General features: G+C 33.1%; 1 protein-coding gene across 2 annotated transcripts in view; it reads left to right on the top strand.

Moving 5' to 3' along the window:
- Positions 1-4,181: 4,181 nt before the first annotated feature.
- Positions 4,182-20,430, top strand: part of LOC128192387 (uncharacterized) — a 49,859-nt gene continuing 33,610 nt past the window's right edge. For both annotated transcript variants that reach the window (XM_052865015.1, XM_052865014.1), the window contains exons 1-4: positions 4,182-4,304; positions 15,411-15,481; positions 18,240-18,290; positions 18,567-18,604. In XM_052865015.1, the coding sequence (XP_052720975.1) occupies positions 15,460-15,481; positions 18,240-18,290; positions 18,567-18,604 (111 nt within the window). In that variant the 5' untranslated portion in view covers positions 4,182-4,304; positions 15,411-15,459. The remainder of the gene's footprint in view (positions 4,305-15,410; positions 15,482-18,239; positions 18,291-18,566; positions 18,605-20,430) is intronic.

Here is a 20,430-nt window from a genome sequence, read left to right as displayed (position 1 = left end):
GTCCATTGAACCAACTGATAAACCACAAAGTCACGTAACTATTTTTGGAATAGTATGCTTTGCCAGTAGAATGCCAAACTAAAATTGCGTTTTAGATAACGATTAACTAAAATTATACATGTATTTGACTATTATTTTATAATATATACTTAAAATTACAGTTCAGCCACACTAAGTACACGTTGAAGGAACGGAGGTGTACAATTTTATGTAACGCTATTTTAAGAAGAAAGTAAACTTATGGAACACGTACATGTAGCACCGATAGATAAAACAATAAGGAACTTGCTGGGGTCAACATTCAAGACAGCCCTTTAGCTGTAACTTAAAAAAAAAAATTATCCGATTTTTAAAATCTTTTCGATTTATAGTTTAGAATAAGGAGTACCATTAAAACTTGTTCAGAGAGGCCACTTTTTTTTCACTCTTTATAGGATTTTAAAGGATTAAATATGATAACTTTCTTACAGTTGAAATTTTTTTTAAAGAGCTGTCTTGCTTTGCACAATGGATGATGATCGTTAAAGCTATTGACATATCAATTTTTTGCTAAAAAAAAATAATTACTGGTACTTTCTCAAATATGAATTTTTAAAATTTTCTCTATAATATCGCAAGAGCGATATCATAAGTTCAAAATGCAAATTCGAAAAATTTAGAAATATGTACGATAGAAAATGACAAAAACTTTGATTTTCAAAAACTAAGTGACATTTTCCGGGAAATCCATCTCCCCTATTAGGTCAATTCTTTTATTATTTGGGATATATCCTTTTGAACTAACAACTCCGACATTCTATTTTATCGTGTAATTACTACATGTATAAAAAAAGCTTAGAGATGCTTTTTTTTTAAAAATTGAGATTCAGAAAATAATTATTAGCACGTGCTTATAGCGCTTCAATGTAGCTACGCCACTGGTATAAGAATCCATCACCGTAGACCACGGACCGTAATTTACAGTGGGTACTGGTTCGTCTGCACTTGCATCGATGTCATTTTCATTCTCCTCATTGTCATCACCGCCTGATGACATTTTTCCCCATGACCTTTTTACGTCATATTTATATTCAATGACGTGGAAACGTAAAAAATTACGTTATTCAAAGAACTCGTTGCACTCAACATTTATCATCATATGTAAAACTTATATATTTATTCTAGTAACTCAAATGAGAATATTTTTTAATAATTGGTAATTGGTTATAAGAACAGTTGATAGGAAATTGTGTCTTAGCTACATCATGATGTGTACGTTTGTTTAATGCGAGAATCGGGGTATTCACAATTTGACACCAAATCCTTTCACAATGATGATGTAGACAGATAAAAATAACATCTATACAAATAACAAGGTAGAAAGTCTATAGTTGAAGGTTGTGGCATGATAAGCTAGGGATGATTATATACGTCTGCTTTGTGCTTGTTATCTTTCATCGGTATCCTCTTAATCTGCGCCACAGTAACTTAGCGCCTGAGCTGGAATGCACCAGTATGTCAAGATTTATGATGTTTTTTTGAACTACGGAACGAATCACGCCCACTTTTCAGTGCAAACCGCTTAAAATGTAATGACGTCAAATCTAAAAGAAAAAAAGTATAATCTATTGTATGACATTACGCGAGCAAGAATAAGGCGTGGATCATAACTAAGCCTACAGCAATACCAGAAGTATCGCCATAATAATAAGATTTATTTTTTATATGAAACAAATAGTATTATTAAACGATGTAACATGCGTATTGTAGATACATGAGATATTGGATAACCTATCTATATTAAAATGATTTTATTTGTTAATCTCCTTTTTACTACTTATGACTTTTTTCTAAATGAACATGTAAATTTATTACTGTCCTTTAGAATTTTTTTTATTGGTACATTTGGCTTTATTTTGATCGAACATGAAAAATTCTACGTATTCTTAAGTAAACACAAAAATTACAAAAGAGACATTGATGATCGATGATCGATGTAAAAGTTTTAAATTTATAATTAACTAGACTTTGACTCGTGCGTGCACGGGTTGACATTGTAGAGGATATCGAGCATTTTACGAAATAGATACATCGACACACCGTATTGTTGACATTTAAATAACCAAGCTTTAAGCCTACAATAATGCTATCACTTTACTCTTCTTAGTTAAAATAATCAAACTGTTTTTCGGGACAGGACTTCCCCACAGTTAAAATGCCCTCATATACCCATAAGGTAGCAAAAAGTTTCAGAATCGCCCCGAAACGATTTTGGAGAAAATTAATGAAGCTGCATTGAAAATAATAGTCAAATTATTCATAAGAAACCATTTAGAGGCTGTAAATACCTTTCATCTGAAAATTTAATTCATATTAATCAAGAATTCAACACTTTTTCACCAACGGTTTTACTCGCTTCGAATTTGTAAACACACCATTTTGACATTCAGACTCTTGGGATTTTTCATATTAAATGCACTGAGTTAGAGTTATCTCACTTATTTCCTTTGATCAATGAAAATTTACACGTATTTGTGATTTCGTTTCTGAGTTTATTTATGCAAATACGATATTGTAGAAACATAAACTAAAGAGCTTTCCGTGATTTAGCGTGAATGTAATGCGCATGCGTAAGATTGAAAAATAAAAAAATCCCGATTATTTCCGGATTTTTAAAGGAATTTTCGTTGATTATTAATTATCAAAGCTTGATTGAGAAAAAATAAAAACAAATTTGTAATCTTCAATACCAACGATGTTTAAAATATATAAAACACAAGACAGCACTCTTACGATTTCGGTTAATTAAGGTTCCTCACTACACCTTGAAATAGTTTCTCAAATCAGCAGAAAATTACTTGATTATGATACAAAGCGTGATGGATAAGAAGTATGTATGTCAAATAGGCGAAAAAATGTGCAATTTTAGATAAAAAATTATATTTTCAAAAATGTCATTCAGTAAACATAAACAAAAGCCCCAGGTGGATTCGAACTCATGACCTGCGGTTCACAAGCCTGATGCTTTAACCACTGAGCTACGACGACATACATCTGAATCGATTGATACAAACAGTTTAACAAAACAGTTAAATCGCCATCTTGTGACGAAGTGTCTTAAAAAGTATAAGTCTCGGTGTAGTGAAGTACCTTATTAAAGCCCAAAAATTCGAGTCTATTATTTTAAAATAGTAGTAGAGAAGTATTGCATGCTTTTTTCGCTATCGTCGGTCCTATAACACACCAGGCATTGCTGACATATTGCATTGTTTCATAAATTTTGCACAGCATGGTGAGTTTTTAGATCGACAGTCAGGTTTTAATTAGACGTGTGCTACTGACAGACAAGGGTCACATATAATTCCTGTGCAAATAGGGAAACTGTACACAGAATGCAAAAATTTGAACAACAGACTGCTTTCTTTGGCGATTCGTGTGGGATATAAAGGTGGCGACATTGCAGAAAAATACCTAAATAATTGTTGATATAACTCAGAACGTAAAATAAAAGAAACAATCTAATTGTCCTCTATGGGAATTTGAGTCTGACATCATCATGATTATTTCGTGCACTCCGGGATTTTTCTTAGGTCGATGAAGGTTTCGACAAATCGATAAACGGGACGTGTAGGTTTCAGTCTTGTAAGTTTCTGCAGAGCTGATGAATTGCCTTTAATTTCCGTGAGATATGGAGGGAATCATAATCGGTGGATGTAAACATGAAGAATTGAATTAAAGTTGACATTCAATTAACTTAACAATGCATTTCCAAGAAAGCAGTTTTTTTTAATGAAAACTAATTAAAGTACTGCGTTTTCATACGCAAACATGTCTTTTACTCGATTGCGTAGAATCTGGCTTGTAAAAATTACAGTCGATTTATACATGTAGGAATAAGTAAGTAAATAAAGTTAGTTTATACATACATGTACGTCCCAGTCCGAGCTATACCTATGTGGCAATAAAACATGCAGTTCAGTTCATTTGGAATGAAATTTTCAAAATTCGTTCACAGGCCTACTTTATATCTATTTATGTAGATTTATGTTGTACATGCAAACGTGATCACATGTATGTATATATAATACAATCACAATATCAGAATAGTTAAAAACTCGTTAAAAAGGGATTGTTCGTTTGGTTCGAGTGTACGGGGTCGAAACGTATGGATGCCTCATAGTTTTAAACCTATTTCCGGAAAAGATATTGACAATTTAAACTCGGTCACGGGTCAGTATCAAGAAAATGATTTGAAAATGAAAGTGATTTGGTGTTGTAGTCTCCATTAAGGATGGATATACACACGTCTTATGCACCTTAGCATGGTAAGATTATATTTCTGTTCGTTAATCTAGATAACATGCAACTGTACTGTAATTTTATTTAATAGGTTAATATTATTTACTAGGCCTATTGGTAATAAGCAGGATTTTAGAAGCCGTATTGGAGTAATTTGGTCGAGTATGTATGTTGCACAAGGGTTTCATGTACAGTCTTTGTATTTTTGTCACAACAGATTTCTACTATAACAATATAACGTTACACAGGTTGACATAGATTGCACGAAGTTTTTTTTTTATCATACAAAGAGCGTTTAAACATTCTCGAATCTTGGGATTCTACGAAATGAATATCCTACGAGCTACTCCGAGTATCCTACGAGTTTCTTCGATTGTTCTTCAACTGAGTAGAGAACCTGGGGGAATAAGCCGAGGCGTATGCCCACAGGTGGCCACAACCCTGTCACTAGTATGTTTCAAATGACAATCACGCATTTTATATAATTTGTGTATTATTTTCAAATATTTTCATTCCTGTACTTACATATCTCCAGAGAATTTATTCTGTGCAAGTACATGTATAGAATAAGGAATTCCAATCTTGTGTCTTAAAGTTCGTAATTTGTACCCCCTCAACAATTTGGGCAAATATAGATCGGTCTTTGCCATTTGATAATCATCTTGAACATCGAAGGAAGAGAACTTGTTTTTTTACTATTGAGTGGGTCTTAGTATTTACAATTTTTGGAAAACTGAAAAAGATAGACATTTACATGTTTTATCAGTACAACGTGCGAGTACCCATTGGCATAAATGCTGAAAAATACACATAATGAATGTTTATTTCTCTCAAACCATATCAATGGTACATGAGGTACAATTAAATAAAAAAAAAATATTTACAAATGTACAAATGCAGGGTCAAGTTAGGAAGAGTACAGAGTTAAATAAATCGAGCTAATTTTTATTTAACAAATATGGACGATTTTTTTAATGAGTCAGTGTCATTAGTATTCATAAGGTTCCCAAATTTATAAGTATTAACATTTGTTGAATATTTTTCTTCGATTAATTTGTTGCAGAATAAAGAAAATGCCTGGCATTCCATAACATAGTGGTATTCGTCACCCAAATTGTTTTTATTACATAATGAACAAATTCTATGACATCTTTCTATGTTATTCCATCTCCCAGTTTCAATAGGTAATTTATGCTTTTGTAAATATGAATCTTAGATCATTTGGAAGTTTCATAAGATAAATTTCCTGTCCAAAGCTTTTATTAAAGATTCTGTAATTAAAACATTTGGGTGAATTTTCTACACTCCTGTACCAATCTTGTAAAAACTGATTTATGAGTGTCTCCTTAACAATAGATTTTAGCCATTTGGTACTAGAAAAACGTTGATTAATCCAGACATAGGAAAGACCACATGAGTTAAGAATATCTCTAACATATTTCAACCATGGGTGCATAAACGAACCCTCAGAAAAACATTTATAAAAATAGCGATACATTATATGCGTAAGTTTACAATCATGCGCCACTATAACTTAAGGCCAGTAAGTTATTATCCGTACCTTGATAAAGATTATTAAAGGATATCGCCCAGTTTCCCCATAAACCATACAATTTGGGGTACTGGACTTAATATGCAGTACAAATTTCAAAAATTTTAAATGAACTTTCTCTAAAATATCTGTGTTTTCATTGGCCCACACTTCACAACCATAAAATAAGATTGGGCTAGTAACACTATTAAACAGATCAAATAGACAGTCGATTGGTAAATCAAAATATCTTATTTTTTCTAAAAACACCATACAAAGCTTTTGAGGCTCGCTCAGTTAAATGTTTTTTCGTATTTTTAAAAGATTCACTACGAGACATAATAACACCAATATATTTAAATTCATTGACAATTTCAAGAGTTACATGTACATCTCTGCATAAAAAAATTCTTTTTGTAATACGACCTTTGGAAAAGATTAATACTTTAGTCTTTTCAATGTTTACCTGAAGTTTACACAGATCACAATATTCAGACAAACAGTTTGTAAATCGTCTGGGTTCTCAGAAAATATAACCGTGTCATCAGCGTAAAAAAGGATGACAAGTTTTAACATGATATACATCTCAGTTTCCAGTTTCTCGCTGAGGCTAGTAACTCCTTTTATCCCATTTAGTATAAGGTAGTTTTCTAAATCGTTAATATACAAAGAAAAAAGAAATGGTAATAAATGTTCACCTTGTCTGACCCCAATATTACGCATAAAAAATCTGAAGAGTCTTGTCCAATACTATTCATTGATTTGATTCCTTTGTACATAGACTTTATAAATCTAAGACATTTACCACCTACACAATTGTTTATTAATTTGGTCCATAAACCCGATCTCCATACGGTGTCAAATGCTTGTTTGAAGTCTATGAAAGCGCAGTAAAGTTTTTTCTTGCTAGAAATCATAAATTTGCACAAAAAATCTAAAAGTAATACATAATCTACCGTACTGTATCCTTTCCTAAAGCCCGTTTGGGCCTCAGGAATTAATTCTACACTCTCAGAAAAAATATTCAAACGATCACATAGTATACTTGTAAACAACTTGCCTAAACAGCTTAATCATAAGTAATAGGTCTATAGTTTTCTGGGAGGGTCAGGTCACCTTTATTTTTGTATATTGGTTTAATAAATACCAATAAGCCATACCTCAGGCACTATACCTGAATCATTGATCAAATTAAAAAAATCAACATACAATGGCAAAACACATGATACCGAAGTACATATATATTCTTTACGTGTTTTGTCATACCCTGGGGCTATATTATTTTTCAGCTTACTGACAGTTTGTAAAATTTCGTCCGCAGTGATCTGACCATTTAAAACAGAGTTATGTGTGTCATCAAGAACAAATTCAAAATCATTTGAACCATTATCACCACCATTGCCTTCATTGACCTTTTTCATATAATCAAACATCGCTTTTATATCAACTTCAATTTTACATTTATTATTCGAACTATTAAGGATTTTCCAGTATTCTTTAGGGTTACCTTTCTTTACATTTTTTAATTTAGATTTGAAAGAGACATTATGTTCCTTAATACATGCATTCATAGTAGCTTTGTATTCTTTACTACTGGATCTAAGTTTTTCACAGCTCTCTTGAGCCCTGAATTTGTTGTGGATACGCTTAGCCAGGTGAATTTTCATCTCGCCGTTCTGCATTGTGCGTTGAACCATGGCTTTTTATTATTGCGATTATTTGTCAGTCCTGATTTTCGTTTAACATCTAAAGTCAAATCTGCTGCGGATAAGAACAAGTTACACAATTCACTAGAAATGTTATTAATGTGGCTCTTCTGTAAAGTATCAGTTGTTTGTTTAAGGTGTGAAATTTCTGTTTGGAATTCATTCAGTTTGTCTGTTTCAATGTTCTGATTTTTCTGGGTCCCATTTATGCTGCCCGGTATTGTTGTCATCACGTGGTTGTACGGTTGGACGAGTTTCAATACGATAATGACTTTTAAGCTCAAAGGTAATTGGACAATGGACATCAGAGTATAAATTGCAATCAAAGTACTGAAGTACTGAAAGCTGGGCTCTTTTGGTGTGTCTTTATGCATATTACATGTATGTAGTAAAGACTGAAAATCAAAATCTCTCTCTCTCTATCTCTCTCTCTCTCTCATGCTTTTAATGTCGGCAAAGCGTCAGAGAGCGACCAAATTTTGTAAGCGGCTATAAACAAAAATATGTCTGTCTAGTAGAAAAAAGTTCAACAGTTGCTGCCTTGTATTTTGCAACAAGCGTTATATATTCAATCACCATTTCTCCAACGCGCAGCAAAGTAGTTAATGGAAACTCATATGCGTTGCATTTGTCTAAAATGCATAGTCTTGTTTTTAAAACACGTTATTAATAAGAAAACTAAAAAAGATAGACAATTCTTTCAAAATTAAAAGAAGAAACAAAATGCCAACACTGTTGACAAAACGTGGCTCTTTGTGTAACTATTTGGTATAGCGGAAGCTTTTACTTTGACGCTGTTTGGTTTTTTGTTTACTTTTGAAGTTGTGCTATTTATAGTAACATTGACGATTTGCCTGCCTTCAGCCAGAACTCTGCTTTCAACAGAGCCCGGATTAAAATCATGTATGTAAAATTTTTCAAATAATTTAAACATGGACACACTACAAATAACATAATCTATTGTACTACTATTTTTACATGTGAGTTTGTCCTCACCAATTCTACCATTAACAATACAAATATTGTTGTTTTGACCAAATGAAACAATGTGTCACGAACTAGTTTCATTTTTTTGCCATCGTTTTTCGCTTTTCTCATGATTGGATATAATTTATTTCTTTTATCCACTATTTCGGGAGGGTACTGTTCGTTTATCAAGACACGAGATCCGTTGAGTTTCATTGGTGCACGTGTTCGTTTGAATTCACGGTCTTTGAAGAATGTGGATTTGGCAACGATATTTCGGGGGCGATCGTTTAGCACGTTATATTTATTCATCCGATGTACTCTCTCGAATGAGATATCATAATCCGGTTTGAATTTTCGTTGGATGAAGTCTTGCAGAATCGCTTCCGTATTTTCACCCCTCTGCTCTTCAGTAACACTGAATACAAGGTTGTTCCTCATTGATCGGGCTTTAAGGTCAGTGATTGAGTTCTGCAAGTTAGTGGTGGTCGCAGAGAGTGTCTTAACTTCATCAATGACCTGGTGATCCCGCTGACTGTTTCCCTGTCGGAGCTCACGCACCTCACATCGGACTTCGACGATTTTCTTCGTGTTGGAATCCGCTGATTCTTTCACCGAATCAAACACGTCTCCTAGCTTGCTTACATTAGCTTCCAATTTTCCGTGGTTTAATTTCAAGTTCAACTTTATTGACCCGGGATTTTATGTTATCTAAATCTTCTCTGATTTGTCCTATTGCTGCAATTTTCTTTTCAATTTCGGTCAGACGGAGTTCTAGAGAGCTCTTTTTGGTTTCTATGTTTGTCAGTTTTGAATTCATTTTGGTCAATAGTGAATGTATTTCTATCAACGTAATTTCACTATCATTAGACTCGTTTGTGCCGCCGTCGATCACTTTGTGACTTTCAGTAAGGAGACTGGCTGTGTCTGACAGGGACATTTTAGTACAATATACGTGTTCGATAAAATATGAAATCCCGCAGGTCTTAAACCCGTTGACCGGTGTCCGTATAACAAGCAAAGTTTGCAGTTCACTATACACATTACACACACAGTACACACTATACAGGTAAGATTTGTTCACTGGTCTCACAGGTATATACAAACCAAATTGGACTTATGACTTTAAGAGCACAAAATCATAAAAAGAACCAGTGCACTTAGAACATAGGTACTACAGGAAGTTAGGTGAAAGAATTTTAACTTTGGAAACAGGAATCTACGTTTCTTTAAATGGGAAATTTTAGTTCTTGTCGGAGCCGATCGAAAACCCGACTTACCACTTCCATGTCCTTGACCTTTTTTCTTTTTTCACAAGTTTTCTGTATTACTCTCTTCAGTAAGCTGTCAATGTCATGTAAAAATTTCTAAACAATTCTCTGCATTGTTCATTTATTTAATTTGCGGAATAATTTTTGTTTTATTCTCATCAATATCGACTTACTTCTGGCTGAATTTAAACCCTGTCCATGGCCTTAAATTTACAGAAAATTCGAGTACCCATTATGATTATTGCTGCCCATATCTTTTCGTTATTTTCCAGTTATTAATCGGTAAAAAGGTCAAAATTTTAAAAGAATCTAGCAATATAAAAAAAAAATGTAAGAATGTAACATAAAACATTATATCATAAATGCAATTCAATCATATCATAAGCAATATTCTTTTCGATGTCCCAGTGGCCACATGCACACAAATGGAGGAACAAGTGCTTCACACGTCTCGGGACATATGATTAAAAATTAAAGAAATGAATTGTTTATTTATTAAACGCTTTTTAAAAATAAGTTTGAGTGTGTCCAGTAAAAGAAATAACGTGTGTGAAAGTTAATAGCAACGCCTCTGATTTACACCGCAGGTGCGTGTAGAGAAATCTATGATTCGCCACATGTTGCAAACAAAATGGCGTCATACAAGCAAGCAGACGCTTTTCTTTCTTAAAAAGTTATAAAATAATAACAAGGAGGTAAATATTCTTCCAATTTGGACCTAAACAAAAAATACCCTCTCATCAAAGTGGAATACAAGTAAAACATTTAGTGACATGTGTCATCGCACGTTTTGATAGGCTTTCCTTTGTTAAGGTGAGTTTCAAAATGTTTAATTCCCAACTCTTTTAGTGTCTTAAAAATTCTATTATTTATTTATTTTGGTGTGTAGCTAAAAACAACAAATAAGATAGCGAAAATCTTGCTGTTTTATAACAATCGGCAATATCGGGTACTCAGCAATAATGGGTACTAACACGTTATGTCTTTAAAAAATGGTATGATGACCCACTCTATAAAAAACTATAGTCTGAACAATCGATTTCATTAGCATTTTGTTGCTCAATTAGTATACAGATTTTGATGTCTAAATATCATTTAAATATGAGGTCAATTTTTGATGATTTTGGCAATACTGAATGCAAATGATCACACATGGTTAATTAATGCAACAAAAGTGGTATTTGAAAGAAAAATAAATTGTGGGCTTTTTCAAATGTACTTAAGTAGTTTAATGCCTCGGTTATTCCCCCACGTTCTTTAGTTCGATCTGATTAAAATACGATACGAGAACTAGTACAAAAATACAAGAATGGTAACTTGTTTGCAATATTGTTCTTCTTTTGATAATAAAAAAATCGTTTAATTATTTTGTAAAGTTACTTATAGACAGCCATGTCTACTGAAATTGAACATATACATGTACATGTAGTTACTTTTTAAATTAAAAAATGTATTTGTACATGTGTTCTTTATTTATTATCTTTTTCATAGTATAAATCAAACATCAATGCTGCTGTTTTCAGTTCAATTCATTTATTCTCATATTGTATGAAACAGTATAGAGAAATTATACAATACAAACAATATCATACAAAAAGCAAGAGTGTACACGTATACTGTACACATCAACCTGAAGAGTTGACTCTCTTGTTTATTATATTGATAAATTTACATATCAAGTTATTAATAAAATAATTTTTTTTGAAAACTATTAAAAGAAATTTGAAAGCACTTGGTCGTCTACAATACGTTGATGATAAGTATATGTATATATAGTATATGTATGCAATATATAACTAATGGACAATCGACTTATATAAGAATTACTTTAAATTCATTATTATGCCCCCCTTCGAAGAAGGGAGGGCATATTGCTTTGCTGCTGTCTGTCTGTCGGTCGGTCGGTCCACTAACACTTTCCGTTCAATTTCTTCGCAGAGGATGAACATCTTGAAATGAAATTTTGTATACAGGTTTATCATGATAATATCTAGGTCAAGTTCGATATTGGGTTCGATCGAGCAATTTTAGACAGAGTTATGGGCCTTGGACGTAGAAGAATTCCAGTTATTTGCAGTTTTCGCTCATTTTCTTCGCAGAGGGTGCACATATTAATATGAATTTGGTATACAGATTCATCTAAATAATATCTAGGTCAAGTTTGATTTTGGGTATGATAGAGCAATTTCCGACAGAGTTATACCCCTTGGACTAAAATTTTTTTTCAGTTATCTGCAGTTTACGTTCATTTTCTTTGTGGATGTTTCCAAGGGAAGGGGGCATAAGTGTTTTACAAACATCTCTTGTTTTAGTACTTATTTCCATGATTAAAATGTTTTGCATCAAATCACAAGTAATATAAGTACTCATTAATTATTCGTAGGAATGTTGTGTATCTATTGTACAATTTTTTGTGATTACCGAATGAAAATCGTCTTTGAATTTACCTACTCGTAGGCAAATCTCAACGCGTTCTTTCTTTAAGGTATCTCACTCCTTATGTTTTTATAATAACACAACATTCATAAGGAAAATTCGATTGTATTCAAGAATAAACAAGTTTTTTGGAAACAATTTTTACGTACGGTAGGTTTTATAAACAAAAAATGACAAACACAAGCAATTTTGTGAATGTTCAATATACTTTTCTTTTCATTATACTATACTCATTATTTACATTTTAAACATTTGATAGGTTTGTAACATATTGTATAGGTTTTGTGCCATGTGCAAAATTAAATCTTGAGAGAGCGATAGACGTTTAGCATAAAATCATGCAAATATATAGAAAATGTCTGATTTTTATGCCAGATTTTTCGAGGATAAATCTTATAAAATTCTTGATATATTATATTTATTTCAAATCAAATTGTAACTATTATGGAAATTGTCCATTTTAGTACAAAAATGTAAAAAAAAAATTAGGCAGCTTGTACAATTTTTGGCGTTGTCCCCCTATTCAGTGTGATCATTTTGCATGATTAGAAACAATATTTGAAGAAATAAATTTGTCTACTTAAAATTATTGATACAAATCCAAATCAGGCTCAAATTGCATTTTAGATTCAAAAAGGTGAAATTTAATTGGCCATAACTCAGAGGGATGAATACTGAACCCCATTATCTTTTTATTTACCCCCCCCCCCCCCCATTTCGAAGAAGGGAGGGCATATTGCTTTGCTGCTGTCGGTCGGTTGGTCGGTCGGTTGGTCGGTCGGTCCACCAACAGTTTCCGTTCATTTTCTTTGCAGAGGATGAACATATTGAAATGAAATTTATTATACAGGTTTATCTTAATAATATCTATGTCAAGTTCGATATTGGGTACGATCGAGCAATGTTCGACAGAGTTATGGCCCTTGGACGTAGAAGAATTCCAGTTATTTACAGTTTCCGCTCATTTTCCTCGTAGAGGGTGCAAATATTGATATGAAATTTGGTATACAGTTTTATCTAAATAATATCTAGGTGAAGTTTGATTTGGTATGATAGAGCAATTTTCTACAATTTTCGACCTTGGACTTAGAAAAATTCCATTTTCTTTGTGGGAGTTTCCAAGGGGGGGGGGGGGGGGGGGGGGGCATTAGTGTTTCACGAACATCTCTTGTTTAAAGTATCTTATGTCTACAGATTTTAATGTTATACTTCTCAAGAAATTCTTGATACAACAACATTGAGGAGTGGGATACCTTAATTGCAAAAACTCGCGATCGTCTAGTTATCATACAAACAACAGACACCCTACTCGTGTCATAATAAACAAGCATTCTGAGAGTATAGCATAAGCAATACACGTCCCCTACCGGTTTGTAGAAATTGTGAAAACAATGCACTGTTATGCAGAATATCGAACCTTAAAACATTAAAAACATGGAATATAAAAAATTAATTTTCTAGAAAATATGTCAACCAGACGCTACAAAAAGGTAAACTGATCTGTAGTTTGGCATTTTGAAGCAAATTTCATATTATTCCTCAAACGCATAAAGAAAAAAGGTGTGGAAAACTGAAGTGGGACAGACAGACGGACGGACGGACGGACAGACGGACAGACAGACGGACGGACGGACGGACGGACGCAGAGGAAAGCTATTGTCCCCTCCAGTGAAAACCGGTAGGGGACTAAAAATATATATCCTTTACATTATACATGTAGGTCTTATACACAAGGCACACATCGCCACCATCATGAATTGAATTTTAAACTGTCACATCAGGTGGAAGTTTTCCATGAAACCCATTCATTTCGAAAAAATAATTTTGTGATCCTCTCCGTCTTCTGATCGGTCCTTCAACACCTAATATTACAACTGAGTTAACAAGAACGGCGCAATACACCTGTCGTTAATAAAAATCACAACCTCATATATATATATATATATATATATATATATATATATATATATATATATATATATATATATATATATATATATATATGTCATTGAGTTTCTTTTACTTAACAAATTTATTATTACTATTGTTTTGTTTGCATGGTGCAATACATGGAGGAAATTGTGTCTTTTTTTATATTCATTTGGTCTTATTTGTGCAATATTAAAGAAAGAATTATCTGTGAACCACCACTACCGACACCAACATGTACGTATGAAGAAGTAACATAAAAAGATTTTTTTAAAAATCAGACGTTTATAATCCTTGACAGAACTCTATTTTTTGGGGTTTTCCGTAATACGTGTTGCAACCTGACTTATAAATGTAAATTTAAAAAAAACCGCTGCATCTTTATTTTCAATTTTATAGTGTAGATGTTTTAAAAACATATTACAATGTACTAGTATTACTTGTATTTAAACTATAAATGGAAGCTCTTACTTGCTTCAATGCCAAATATCTACATGTCTGTTTCATATTATTTAAGAATGGTAGAGGAAAGAAATTTGAATTTCTGAAACACAGTAAAATGTGCATGAAATATAAAAACATGAAAACAAAGAGACCTGTGCAAGTTTAGAAAGCTAGAAATGCGATTTTGTCGAACGTGAATTTACACAAATGTGCAAGAGGAGGCAAGGGGAAGGTAAACTAATCTGATACATGTGTGCATTGAAATACACACGCAATGGTCATACTACCCCCAGCAGATTGACGGAAGATTCCGTATGGATACCTATTTCTCTGAACATGTTCAACCTTTATTGTACATGTATCTAAAACAATAATTGAAAAAATTGCCCCGCCCTAATAAATAGACATTTTTATATTATTTTTCATCATGTTTGCGTTTTCTGGAATTATGTCCATTGGGATCGAAATTTCAACAGGATCCTAACTTATATCTTGTAGGATTTTTTAATTTGGTTAGAAATTAAAATCAAATGTTATGCCCGAGAAACATGTCTGTGGAAAGTACTTATATTTCATATGATGTAATTGGAGTATTTTAAACTTGGATGTCACTCACGAATACAGAATTTCCCCTTTTTCATCAGCATAGATATCTGCCCTCATATACTAAATAAATAACATGTACATGTATTCATGAAATCAATAAAAACGTTTTAAGTTTGACAAATCAACAAATCTTGCAATTCTAAATGCCATGGTACTTATTTGAAAGAAAAGGAGCTAAGTCCACGAATTTCGTCTTTCTGATACATGTACATTTTCTCTGTATTACTTCCCTTTTTATTGCAGGAAGAACACATATTTTAGAGACACTGAGAGTTTTGAATATTCACCAAAAATGACTCTCCATTTGAATGGTACAGTACAGGCAACGCGGATCCCGTGTTTCCCGCGCCCCGTCACGGTATAAACACATCGAGGTGATCGGCCAGGTGAGACAGATATACCGCGTTCCCATCACGGTAAACTCATCATCTACCTGTCCCCGCCACGGTAAATTTATCGATGGAAAAGTATCGTATACAAGCGGGAGTTATCTCCCCGAATGACAAATAAATTGAATGTTTGTTTATATTTAATGACGATATTTAACCAGATTTTGACAGAAATTATAATCGAAATACTTGGAGTCTTTTTTACTATTTTTTTTCATAGCTATTAAATAAATTATAAAAATATTTAATTTAATACCTGTGCAGCAATTGCAAATAAAATATTTTCGAATCCATTATCATATTTTAAGAAGGTCGTTAAATTAAAAATTATCATGAATGATTTTAATTACCGATAAAATTATAAATGTGTACGCAGTGTGATTGTGTTTTCTTAACAATTAATTGGTCTGCCTACATTTGACGTATTGTTTGTTTTGAAGTCCCTGCGTGTCAACTAATGATGAGCAAGTAATTAAAAATTCGGGCTTCCTATAATATTACCAACCCGGTATTTTTAGCATGTTCCGTTCATTTCTTACATGGTCTTCTACGTGTAAAGAACATTTTTTGTGAATTCACGTTTTAGTGAATTTGTGTTGCGTTACTTTAGGTACATGTATGGCTCGTCGTTTGTAATTGCGCTAGGATTCCCACTTTCTATTGCGTTACGTTTGCGACGACAATCTTTAAGTGCGAAGCCGTGTGTTCTTCAAGACTCAGTCTGACTGAGAGAGTAAGGAGCCAGAGTTGCATAAAATTATGTAATCGAAAGATATTGTGGGTATCACATAACATGGTGTCGTGATGGTGTTCCAGCTACCCGCCGTGACGGAGGTTAGCGTTCGTTCACGACCGAGCCCCCCCCCCTCTCTCTCTCTTAACAGAATAACTAGATAAAACATTTTGAGAAGGAAATGTTATAAACCGTTCTTACGTTCTTACACATTTCAAAGAAATTAAAAACATGTTTTGAAAGTTTTGCATTTCATGCCGATAAAAAAAAACATTTAAACATTTCAGTAAATGTATTGATATCATTTTATGTGGGCATGTACATGTAATCTTATTGAATATAAAGCTACTACAAATATGTAAACCCGTTTCCCGTTTTCGTAACCTAACCCCCCACCACCGCTTTATGACTGTCGAAGTTAACTTTATTTGACTTTAGTCCCAATTGTTTTACACAGAGGTGTGAAACTGTCGCAGTGACAGGAAATCACTCTACGCTTGAACGCACAGAATACACAGGAATGAGGCAGGTAGATAATCTGTGTAACGATTGACCAAGAAGAATTCTACATGCATATCAAACAATTTTACTAATAGTTATATCAAATAATTGATTCATTTTACTGCGTTCTTTAACCGCTAAACGTGTTGAAGATGTTCCTTCCCGCAAAACACCTCCATTATAAACTAAACGAGAGATAGAGAAAAACACAACGAATTAAACTTTCCAAACACAGTATATCATGCATCACGAACATTGTAAAAAATCTTAACTGTTAAACATACTTCTTATTTTCTTTATTAAAAATAAAACTAATAGAACGAAATTTTATCATGGAGGAAACACGTGGTAGAGCTAGCGGGTTGATTTGATTGACAGGTGCAGCACGTGGACTCAAACCTGAAATTGCATGATGGATTCAATCACAGTGTACCATATTCTTTTATGAATACTAATTTTATGAATATTTAGTATTGGATATTAGTATATTTCACATATTAATTGTACGTTAAATTACGCCTAAACGTCTCTCTCTCTCTCTCTCTCTCTCTCTCTCTCTCTCTTGTAAGGTGTTGTGCGATTAGACGAAGCCGTACGCGATATAGACTTTCTCGTTTGTCGTGAATAGGTGTGAAAACCCTAAAGGGCATGTTGTTTTCTACCCTGAGTTTGTTAATCACTACATGTATACACAGAAAACGATCGTGACTTAAACTTTATATGTATACACAGGAAACGCATACTGATACACGTCATGATTCCATGTGCTTTTACGCAGCACCAACTTTATATATGAATGATAATTTTATTATTGAATGGAAAAATAGATTTCTTGGTTGATTCCCGACATTTGTTCATTTCTCAATTTAAAACATACACAAGTCATGTATTGACAGTTTACGGCGATATGCGTGTCAACTTATAAAATGAGAAGATGAAATTGATCTGCATTGATACGAGTTCATCTTATGAAAATATTTAATTTTAAGATTGTTATAAAGACAGGATTATCAACTAATAGAAATAATAACTGAAATAAGCACGTCAAATACAAAGATATGTGTTTACACATCACAAAATTAAACAGCATAACAATCATGTTATGTTGTAATTCGAATGTAGTTTCCGATTTCATGAAATTCTATTTCATAAATATAATTTATTAATTTAATAATAATACGGACCACAATTTATTTACAATGCAGCTGTTATGCTTAAATCTCGCATATTTGACGTGGATTTACGCGACCCGCATTGCCTGTAATGTACAGTACAGGTAAAGTAACAAGAACAAGCAGCAGCAGGAATAACGGTAAATCACACCGTCGCGGTGTCATCACGGTCGCAATCCATACCGCGATCAAAAACCGCGATGGTGTATCGCGGGAACGATAAAAATACCGTGACGGTAACGCGGGCCAATACGGGATCCGCGTTGCCTGTACTGTATTCCAAAGAGTACATGTACTCCACAGGATATAATAAATCTATTTAGCTCAGGTAATCAAAAGACAAATACAATCTCTTCACACATTTGATAAGGTTTCATATTTGTTTTCAGATGAATGTATTTGGGATAAAATAAAGGTGCAATTTTAGAAAAGGGGGCTATTGGAATAAAAATTTTGCACCAATATGTTTTATTGAATAAAAGATGCTTTAAATAAATTCACTTGAATAAAGTTACTATATTAAGTCCGATTTTGAAACAAAGATGAATAAAATGTAAACAAGATTTTCAATTACGGTAACATGAATTTTGAATCTTGATTTCAGTTGCCCAAATAAAACGAGTTGAAATAAATCAGGAACATGTAAGTATTTTTTTTTACTTTAACTAAGACTCCAATTAAGCAACATTTAAATAAAAATCGGAAGTCAATTTGCGAATCTCCTCTTTTTTACTGTGAAGTAATGTGTATTTTATTTTTTACATCACCCATCGCAAGAAAAGTTTGAGGAGGGGGGGGGGGGGTAATAGAATCACATTGTCTGTCTGTCTGTCTGTCCGTATGTGCAATTATATGTGGTCCTTATCTTTCTTATTGATGAATTTTGGAAGTTCTTACTAGGCCATTTGGGCAAGTTTAAAGTCCCTGGAAGGAAAGGTGCATAGTTTGTATCTGGTCTATATCATTTTATGAAAGAACATTGAAAGTTCTAACTTCACACAAATATTGCTTTTGACATGAGGGTGTGTCATAACTTTGACCTAAGTCCATTTGTGCAAAGTTCAAGGTCAGTGGAAGGAAGGAATAGGCCATAATTATTAACCGGTCTATTTCTCTATTATTGAAGAACATTGTAAGGTCAACTTTATACAAATATTGCTTTTGACCTAAAGGTGTGTCATGATTTTGATTCAAGGTTATTTAGACAAGTTCAAGGTCACTGGAAGGAATAGTGAATAATTCGTACTTTTAAAAATAGTATTTGATCTGAGGGTGTGTCATGATTTTAAATCAAGGTTATTTGATATGTTCAAGGTCACTGGAAGGAAAAGTGCATAATTTGTATCCGGTTTATATCTTTCTTATGAAGAACATTGGATGTTCTAAGTTCAATAAAATATTGTTTTTGACCTTTGAATATTTCATAATTTTGACATAAGTTCATTTTGGCAAGTTCAAGGTCTTTGGAAGGAAGGGATAGTGTATAATTTCTACCTGGTCTACATCTTTCTTATTTAAGAACATTGGAAATTCTAACTTCATACAAAGATTATTTTTGACCTGAAGGTGTGTCATGATATTGATTCTAGGTCAATTATAATTAGACAGGTTCAAGATCGCTGGAAGGAATAGTGCATAATTCGTATCCGATCTATATTTTTCAGTGTACGTTCTTACTTCACATAAACTTTGCCCATGAACTGAGTGTGTGTCATGATTTTGATCCAAGGTCATTTTGGCAAGTTCAAGGTCACTGGAAGTTAAAAATAAGAAGTGCAAAATAACTTTCCGGTCTACATCTTTCTTATGAATAAACATTGAAAGTACTTGCTTCATACAAGGTCGTTTGGGCAAGTTCAGGATCATTGGAAGAAAAAGTTCATTATTTGGATTTCCTTTCTTTAAAACAAAGAAACATTTAAAGTTCTTACATGCACATTAAAATTGCATATGACCTGAGGAAGTGTCATGAACTTGACCCAGTTTCAGTTGTGCAGATTTAACGTCATAGTTAAAAAGGTGTAGTATTTAATTCCTGTCTAGGCCTTGTGTTGTAATGGAAAATGATTAAAAGCTACAATTTGACACAAAGATTGCTTGTGATCTGTAAAGATGTCCTGATTTTGAACTTTGGTCATTTGTACAAGTTCAAGGTGTAAAAATAGGTATTCATTACTTTCCAATAATTTTATTATAATTTTAGTGAGAGATATCATTTGTGAGGTTGCTTACAGTACTGAAGTTAAAAATGAAATATTAAACTCATGTAGTTTTTCTACCAATTTTAAGTTCCATATTTTTTTATTGCAAATCTCGCTTAAATTTTACACTATGGCCGATATAGCAATAAGTTGAGTGACGACACTATTTAATTTTAACAGTTTCACAGGTTGATTCACGGATTGCAGTTGTAGGAAGAGTTTTAATATATTGGCCGAGTTGGTAAACTCTTAAACGCTTTTGAATTT

This window comes from Crassostrea angulata, chromosome 7 (genome assembly GCF_025612915.1).
Source record: "Crassostrea angulata isolate pt1a10 chromosome 7, ASM2561291v2, whole genome shotgun sequence".
Taxonomy (NCBI): Eukaryota; Metazoa; Mollusca; class Bivalvia; order Ostreida; family Ostreidae; genus Magallana; species Magallana angulata.
This window is presented reverse-complemented; position numbering and strand designations above follow the sequence as displayed.